The sequence below is a fragment of the Gadus macrocephalus genome, chromosome 4 (assembly GCF_031168955.1).
Source record: "Gadus macrocephalus chromosome 4, ASM3116895v1".
NCBI lineage: Eukaryota > Metazoa > Chordata > Actinopteri > Gadiformes > Gadidae > Gadus > Gadus macrocephalus.
The window spans coordinates 27,641,546-27,651,045 of record NC_082385.1 but is presented as its reverse complement, the minus strand read 5'-3'; the positions used below and the strand labels follow the sequence as shown (position 1 = coordinate 27,651,045).

Genomic DNA, 9,500 nt, shown 5'->3' with positions numbered 1-9,500 from the left:
CCATGTGTCAATCAAACGGAAGTGACATGATCCAAAACAGTGTGACTAACCTTTCAAAATAAACAATAAACAAACAGACAAAATATGCATTTTGGCCCCTACAGATATGGCGTTAGTTAACTTACTTTTTCGAGGTTTGTAGCTGAGCCATGGAGAGTTGGTACTGATCCAGACTTGATTCTCAGACGTTGAGCAAGTCCAGCTCTGTATTGGCCCAAGTTGAGGAAGCAGTCGTCAGTGAAATGTTTGGCGCATTTCCAGAGACAATAAAATTAACCCACTGGTTCTTCAGCGGCTCGGAGGAAGGAACAAAATATAGACTTTGGTGTTCATTTGTACATCCAAACACTAAGCAACTGCTATGCTTCGCTCGTTTGCGCGCCATGGTGTCTCTCAAGGAAAGAACTACGTGTAGTACACGATCGTAAAGTAGGGTCTGTCTGCGTCCTGCAAGACGGAGGCGTAACTTGTAGTAGGAGGCGTAACTTCTTCTTCTTCTTCTTCTTTTATTTAGGTAGTCTGGACGCAGCTATGGCGTATAACTGCCCCCCACTGTTTGTTATTTCCCCCTAAACTTTAAATCCTTTTATATACTCCAATGACTACGTAAATACTGAATAAAGGCAATAAAGGTAAATACTCCCTTAGAATGTCAGACACCGTCCCTCTCTGTAATCTCTGACCTCAAACAAGGACTATAATTCTTGCACCTTTTGCACAATACTGTACAATTATTTTTGTACAGTGCTGTCTTTTATGTATGTATGTGTATGTGTATGTATATATATATATATATATATATATATATATATATGTATATATATATATATATATATGTATATATATATATATATGTATATATATATATATATATATATATGTATATATATGTGTGTATGTATACATGTATGTATACGTATATATATGTATGTATATGGTGTTGTATATATATTTATATTGTCCTTAAATTTGTGATTTGTTTTTCTTAGGTTGTATCTTTTATCTTTTGTTAATGTATGTGTATTTATGTTGTATGTATATATATATATATATATATATATATATGTATATATATATATATATACGTATATGCGTGTGTGTGTGTATGTATATATATATATATGGATATGGATATATATATGTTATATTTTATATTATATTTTATTCTTAATATTTATTTATTTATTTGTGTATGTATATCTGGAGTTCGTGACAAAAATAATTTCCCTCTGGGATTATTAAAGTATTTATCTATCTATCTATCAATGATGTGAAGGCAGTCCATCAATTCCTTTGTTTTATCCAGTGAATCCAGATTTAAAAGGGTGCGCACACTAAAAAACTGATTCCCCAGCTGATCCAAGCCTCCGGTACAGAGTCCTCCTTTACCTGGAATAGCGCCCCCACTGGAGAAGTACATGTTTTACAGTCTCTCTTTCTCCACACTCACACCTGTCATCTTTGTGTTTGCCAATCAGAGCCAGCCCACTCCTCAGCCCACAGTGTCCAAGCCTCAGTCTTGTGATTGCTACATCATCTTTTCTTATGCACCTAAAAGTGCACCTATCTTTCTTCACATTTTCCTGTATTGAAAAGTACACCCTTCCCTTCCTTTCCTTCTCCCAAGAATTTTGCCACCTTTCTTTTAGAGCCCTGTTTATTTTTTCCATGCACTCGGGTGCCCCATATTGCAAATTAATTTGCACTGTTTCCTCCTTCACCGCCTTCTTTGCATTTGAAATAGACCTTGAGACTCGGGTAAAACACTATAGGACATTGATCATGATATGCCTCAATATCAGAATAACAACCATGGGTCAAATAGCAATGGCTAGTGGAGTGAAAGTGAAAGCAGTGTAAGCTTGTCCAGGCCCTGCAAGTCAGGATGTAGGCAATGAATAAGAATAAATTTTTAGCTAGTGGGCATCCCAGAAACCAATTCTATATTTTCTTGGGGAGGACCCTCGTCCATTACTGCACCCCACCCACGAATTGGATCACCACCAGCCGCCGCTGCAAACAGGGAGTGAAGGGGGACCAATGCTAGGAATCTTCTGACTTTGTCCCGTTAGAATAATGCTGCCTTCTAGAGGGAGGACCGGCCTAAACTGAGCATCACTGAGATCTAGACATTTAACCAGGGACCTTTTAAAACGGATCATCTTCAACCATTATCGCCTATTATGAGACAATCCATCCAAGGTAGTTAGCATAAAGCGCACGGAATGGAAAGGTCAGTGGAATGAACACAATCATGTATAATGTGGGGTTCAATCGCAGTCTATTTCACAAGTGAACTTTGCAGGCTTTTTGTAATAACAAAGATAACGGTAATGACAATGTTGTGGCAATATCAAGCTCAACTTTAATATACAAAATATATGAACCGTTTGAATAATTTGACAATATCAATGAATTTCTATGCATTCTCCATAGACCTAGAGATACCTCCCGCCCTCTCTAATAGAAAGGTGTTAAGATAGTTTGCATTTGCAACTGTGGGCACCAAGTTTGATACTGAGGCCAATCCACAGACTTCTTTGTTGTGTAGATTCCTTTAACTGTCTTGCAGCCATGTCCACTTCACCCATATTGTGAATTGCAATTTAACTTGGTCTCTCCTCTGGCCAATCCTAAACTCCACGAAGGCCCCTCCCCCTGACCTTTGTTTCCTTTGTATTTACCCACGATGTGAACGTTTCCTATAAGAATCATGTACACCCATCGTCTCATTGACTGTATGCTTGGTAACTTTGCTGCCTGTATCTTCCCCTGATCAAGCTCTACATTAAATCAAATATTCTGCTGTCAGAAGTGTCCTAGAAATAAGTTATTCAACACGGACATCGATTATTAATAAAAACAGAAAGCGAATCAAAAGTTGAAAGCGTTTAATCGTGATGAAAAGAAAAACAAAAAGCAGTAATATAAACCAATACCAGACAGAGGTCTCAATCAAAGCGTCCCGTTACCCCGTGCCAAAGTGTGCTTGAGCATGTGCACACGCAAACTGCGTGGGTCGCTGTAGCTGGCGTTGCACTGCAGACACACGTAGGGCTTCTCCCCGGAGTGAGTCCTCATGTGGATCTTCAGGTGGCCTGACTGACTGAAGCGCTTCGTGCATTGGTCACACTTGTAGGGCTTCTCACCGGAGTGAGTCCTCAGGTGGATCTTCAGGTTGCTTGTCAGACTGAAGCACTTCGTGCATTGGTCACACTTGTAGGGCTTCTCACCGGAGTGAGTCTTCATATGGCTCTTCAGGCAGCTTGTCCGACGGAAGCGCTTCGTGCATTGGTCACATTTGTAGGGCTTCTCCCCGGTGTGAGTCCTCATGTGGTTCTTCAGGATGTTATTCTGACTGAAGCGCTTCGGGCATTGGTCACACTTGTAGGGCTTCTCGCCGGAGTGAGTCCTCAGGTGGATCTTCAGGTGGCTTGTCCGACTGAAGCGCTTCGTGCATTGGTCACACTTGTAGGGCTTCTCCCCGGAGTGAGTCTTCATATGGCTCTTCAGGGAGCTTGTCCGACGGAAGCGCTTCGTGCATTGGTCACACTTGTAGGGCTTCTCCCCGGAGTGAGTCCTCATGTGTTTATTCAGGGTGCCTTTCTCACTGAAGCACTTCATGCAATGGTCACACCTGTAGGGCTTCTCCCCGGAGTGAGTCCTCATGTGGACGATCATATTGGCATTGTTGGGAATAACCTTTCCACACAAGACACCGGGCCAGTTCTTGCGGCCGCCCTGATGCCCAGTCAGCTCCTCAAGGCGGACGAGCCGCACGCTGCAGTTCAGGCTCTTGGCCACGCTGTGGTCAGCGGACAGCGAGCTCAAGGCCTCCAGTTCTGACGTGGCAAAGAGGGTGTTATGGACGTCCACCGCTAGGGGGCCCTCCCCTTGTCCGTAGACGCTCAGGATCCGCAGCTCCCCGCTGTGACTGGACATGTGGGAGGAGCCTGGGGCGTCCACACGCAGACTCTCCGAGGTGGCGCCGCGCTGCTTGCTGCAGCCTCTGATGTCATTGCCGTCTCCTTCAGTGAAGAAAACAAAGACGGAGAGAAAGTAAAGGCTTTAATTCATTATTTGCACAAAGGGATACAGTATGTACTATGTACTGTGTGTATTGGAAGAATTATATTTTGACATTCTTTCTTTCCAACTTCTATTAGTTGATTCATGCATTTCCCTTGTCCCCCTTGGGGGGGGTCAAGGGTCAAAGGCTCCTACTGAGAAGGCACCGCTACGTCTCCGCTTTTAAGGATGTGGGGAGGTCATAAAGACACAACCCAGGTCATCTGTGGTTTCCCGTCACCCGTTTTACCAATACTGTAGTTATATTGGGAGTCAGAGCTCATTCACCATTCCTGACACCTGTTTGCCATGAAGAAGATGTAAATCATTCTACCATGGACTGTATATGTAGTCCTCTTGTTTTAGCAGGGCTCTGGTCATGATGCTTTTCAAAAGAGGCCCAGGCTTTAAAGTGCAAGTAGAATTGAGTACATTCTCAGTTGATCCAGGTCGTTTGCTTGCAAAGATGCAATGTGTATTACTAACCTACAGCAGGACTGCCTCCACAAATATCCTCTTCATCCTTGATTGAAATGGTGTCTGGGGTCTGCTGCTTTCCACATAAAGAAGGAAACACACACAAGACACTCTTTCATTTGCACAGAATAGTTGTTAATCCCCACTTACGAGACATTGAATCATAAAGGTGTTATATATCCAAGAGTGTATGCTGGAGTTGTAACAGAGGAAGCCTCTCTTTTGGAGGGTGAACAAGAAGATGATTTCCAACCTGCACACTCAGCTCCTCGCGGCAGACCAGCCGCTCGCCGCGCTCCAGGCTCTCGGCCGCGCTGTGGTCCGCAGACAGCGAGTTCAGGGCCTCCACTTCTGACGGGATGAAGAGGGTGTCATGGCCATCCGTCGCCAGTGGGCCCTCCCCTTTTCCGTAGACGCTCAGGATCTTCAGCTCCCCGCTGTGACTGGACATGTGGAAGGAGCCAGGGGCGTCCACACCCAGACTCTCTGAGGTGGCGCCGCGCTGCGTGCTACAATCCCCAAAGGCATCGCAGTCTTCTGCAGAGGGAGAAAAAAGACAATAAAGAGTAATAGTTTTGATACATTATTTGCATAAAAGGAGGAAGTGTGTATTTGTACACGTGAAAGGAACTATTTCAATGTATGTGTATGTAACATTGACCCAGAGGGTTTAAACTGTGTCCTGCAGACACAGATTCACACTTTTGGAGAGGGACATCTCCTCCAGCACCATCCTCCCTAGACTCAAAGCTCAAGCGGGTGACCAGTTGGAGGAAACTCAACGAACACCAGCGCAAAATGATCTGAGCACAACATGATATGCGAGACAAGCGCAATAACTCAATTTTAACAATAACAAGTGACAACGTGTCCTTCCCTGTAAGCTGATCAGCCAACATATATACATCGTGAATTCATTGATGTTTGAGAATGATAAACCAGCTCATGTGGCATCTGTCTTGAAACCCTTCTGGGCTCTTGACTGATTTAATCTTTGAAATGTGACTCGTGTTTTATCAGGGCGCTGGTCATGATGCTTTTCCAAAGAGGACCAGGCCTTTTAGCGCAGGTAGAATCTAGCATCAGCCTAGCCCTAGAATCTATGCTGCCTCGAATCTACCACATCAAAAGTATATGTACTCAAGTTTGAAAGTACATACCTTCACTTTTAAAATGGGGCTGCAAAGTCTTTAAGGATAGCTGTGTGCCTACAGTAGGCGTTTCCAGGTGCTCTGTCTGGCAGGCAACATCCCTTGAGAGAAGCTGCTGAATGTAAGCACTTGATGAGCTGGCCTGTGTAGAGACAACAAGGTCAAAATAGGACTCAATTCATTACTTTGTATATATTCCAGGTGCCTGTTGTAAGAAGATATAAGATAAGAATGTTAAGTGAATTGCATTAGCCCAACATCATTTATTTGTTTACAAAATGTATGCATCTTAAAAGCTAATCTCACTATCTCAATACAATGACTTCAATCTCTGCAAAAATCTGCTTATAACCCTTTGATTTGAATCAGGTGATCCCCCTGGTTTTCAGAGGTGCACACTCATTCAGAACGGTGATCCAAATAACAAAGAGGTGGACAACACTCGCGTTACTGTGCGTGCGTGCGCGCGCGTGCGTGTGTGTGTGTGCGTGTGTGTGTGTGTGTGTGTGTGTGTGTGTGTGTGTGTGTGTGTGTGTGTGTGTGTGTGTGTGTGTGTGTGTGTGTGTGTGTGTGTGTGTGTGTGTGTGTGTGTGTGTGTGTGTGTGTGTGTGTGTGTGTGTGTGCACAAATACCTGATGCCATCTACCTTTACATTACCAACAGTAACTGGGCTGTGCTGTGCTGTACAGCCATTGCTTCACCAACATTATAATGCTAACTAGGTAACCATATACAGTAAAGCAACACAATGATATATGGCGTTAGTTAACTTACATTTTCGAGGTTTGTAGCTGAGCCATGGAGAGTTGGTACTGATCCAGACTTGATTCTCAGACGTTGAGCAAGTCCAGCTCTGTATTGGCCCAAGTTGAGGAAGCAGTCGTCAGTGAAATGTTTGGCGCAGACGGACGCATTTCCAGAAACAATAAAATTAATCCACTGGTTCTTCAGAGGCTCGGAGGAAGGAACTAAAAATACAGTTTTGTGTTCATTTGAGCATTCAAACACTGAGCAACTGCCATGCTTCGCTCGTTTTCGAGCCATGTTGTCGTCTTCTTCTTCTGAATTTATTGGCGGATTTGCAAAATGATATGGAGCATTACCGCCACCTACTGTTTGGTTTGGAGATTCTTCTTCTTCTTCTGTTTCTTCTTCTTGTTTCTTCTTCTTCTTCTTCTTCTTCTTCTTCTTCTTCTTCTTCTTCTTCTTCTTCTCATAATTCAACTTAATTTCTTTAAGATTCAATATCAGTTCCCTTCTCTCAGCATCATTCAGAGCATATTACATATCAAAGGTCTCACCTCTTCAACCCATTGTAATGCGAACAAATTTACCGTCATCTCTCCTGTATACACCAACAGTCCATCACTGATTCGTTTGGAAATTTTAATGCTGAACTCTGGAACCGAGTTCTTTGTAGCATCTGTATAAATTCGATCCCAACTATAATAGTTACTATCTATATATGTCTTTATTACTTGTGGGTGTAAAATAAATTCCTTATCTTTGTTCTTTTTGTCAAGCAATGTGAGATCACCAATAGGATCAGAAATTATCCATGGCTGTATTACTGAGAGTGGTACCCTTGGACAAATATTTATTTCATTAACATCAAGTTATTTTGCTTTCTGCTCAATTATTTATCCAAAACTTTTTGTTTCTCTTCTCTCTTTTTCCCAACATTGTTTCAGTATATCTTGTATCGGATGATCTTCATTATAACCTTTTAAATTAACCCAGTAGTTTACAGATAGCTGTGTTTTCCTTAATTCCAGTGTCATTTCTCCCATTTCCACTCGTAATGCTGATGTTGCGGTCGTTCAAATAGCACATGAGAATAGTCTCAAAGCCTGATATTTAATATTATCCAACCTTTTCAGAGATGTGTTTGCTGCAGATCCAAACTCTATGCAACCAGAATCTAATACTGATCTGGTTAATCCTACATACATGTTTTTAGTGAAGTTCTTTCTATTTTCTGAATGTGTACATTCCATGTAATTCTTTCATCAAACCGCAAACCAAGAAATTTGAGTTGTTGTACTCTCTCCAATTCTTGATCACATAATCTAAGTTTTAAATGACCAACAATTATTTTCCTTGTAAAGAACATTGTCTTTGTTTTATCTATGGAAAATTTAAATCCCCACTTAAACGACCATTCTTCTATTTTAATAATAGCCTCTTGTAGTTTCTTCACAATAAATTCCAAATTCCTACCCTTCTGGTTTTGAGCATCGATGGAGGTTATACGTTATTAACTATGCATAAGAACAAAAGTAAATAAACAAAAGCATATAAATAGAAAACAACAGATAATAAAACAAACCCTAAATTAATAAATAAATAAATAAATAAATGATAGTCTGTCAAATAAACCTGTTGCTTTTGGGTATGCCATTACATGTTTCCATGCTGGTGGTCTGTCTGAGTGTGGAAAAGGAGAGTAAACCCTCCAAGGTCAGGCTTATTTGACCCAATGCTTTAACATTTTCCAACAGCTCTCTTCTCTCCAAATTGTATGGAGAGAAGATTCAATGTGAAGAAGACTTCACATTGCAGTAGAACATGCTCCACTGTCTATCTTCCATTACATTTAGGACAGACCCCTGTTTCATGTTTGCCCATGATGTTCATGGTTAAGGCATGTGTGCTATGCGTATAGTCTTGTGATGATAACCTCACATCTTCTCTTCCAGTAGCCATGACTCCTTGTTACCACCTGCCTCTGAATTCTATGCAGGAACCGACCCTTATTTTCCCTAACCCATTGTTCTTGCCACACCTTGTTGATTTCTGATTTAATTATTGTTTTTGAGCCGTGATGTCTCTCGAGGCGATAACTTTTGGTGCGTTCAAGACACCTCGGAGGGGCCTCTACGAATTCTCTTTTTTGCGTAGGAAATTTCCTTTCCTAACGAGATGAACCGGAAGTACTTGGAGGAAAGGTGGGTCGAATTCTAAAATTGCTTAGGAAAGGAGCCTTGATGCCTCCTTTAGCATAGGGTACTCCTGAGAAACCTTTACGAAAGGAAAGCAAACATGACACCGACGAAGTTAACCGACTCTAGGAGAAGACGCAAGAGAGACGCAGTAAAGCAGAAGAAGATAAGGAAATACAATAGATAATGGATACCAATTGCAGAAACATATTATTTGATTATTTGAGTTATTAAGCACACAATATAGCCTACACCACTAAGAAAATAAAATGCTGACTTCACATTTAAGAAACACTACCGGGGGCAGTCAATTTCAAAATCAACATAAATGTATCCTCTTTTTTATTTATCATGTGAATTGATGAACGGCGTCCCAACTTCGGAAAACTAGTAGTTCCATGCTAGAGACACTAGAGGTAAGCAATACTTGCCGTCGCGTAATGACGTCGGTTTGGAAAAGTGGAGCCCTAATCATTTTAAACAGTGCTGCTGTCTCTTCCGTTTGAAAGGAAGCACCTTTTCTTCTCTCCTTGACCCGATGACGTTTTCCGCCAAGGTTAAGGAAAGGAGGCATAAAGGTTAGGAGATTTGACTACTGGCAGAGGCCCCATATATGGCACCTCACACAATCGTAGCTCATTTTCTCATGGGCGGTCTGGCCAAATTATCCTGGAACGCAAAGCAGAGAAAGGGGAGGTAACCTTTCCCCCGTATTTTAATGTAGGAATCAATAGCAGACTATTTCACAAGTGAACGTTGCAGGATTTTGGTAACGGTAATGAGTGTCGTGGAAATATCAAGCTTAACATTTATGTAAAATTGTATACAAATTATACACTGCTCAAAAAAATAAAGGGAACCC

General features: G+C 41.8%; 1 protein-coding gene across 1 annotated transcript in view; it reads right to left on the bottom strand.

The window, feature by feature from the left end:
• Positions 1-2,905: 2,905 nt before the first annotated feature.
• The window catches only part of LOC132456606 (uncharacterized), a 102,042-nt gene continuing 95,447 nt past the window's right edge, over positions 2,906-9,500 (bottom strand). Inside the window, exons 10-14 of the mRNA XM_060051019.1 lie at positions 6,471-6,979; positions 5,706-5,838; positions 4,799-5,082; positions 4,555-4,618; positions 2,906-4,028 (exon numbers count right to left, since the gene is read on the bottom strand). Coding sequence (XP_059907002.1) covers positions 2,956-4,028; positions 4,555-4,618; positions 4,799-5,082; positions 5,706-5,838; positions 6,471-6,979 — 2,063 coding nt within the window. The 3' untranslated portion in view covers positions 2,906-2,955. The remainder of the gene's footprint in view (positions 4,029-4,554; positions 4,619-4,798; positions 5,083-5,705; positions 5,839-6,470; positions 6,980-9,500) is intronic.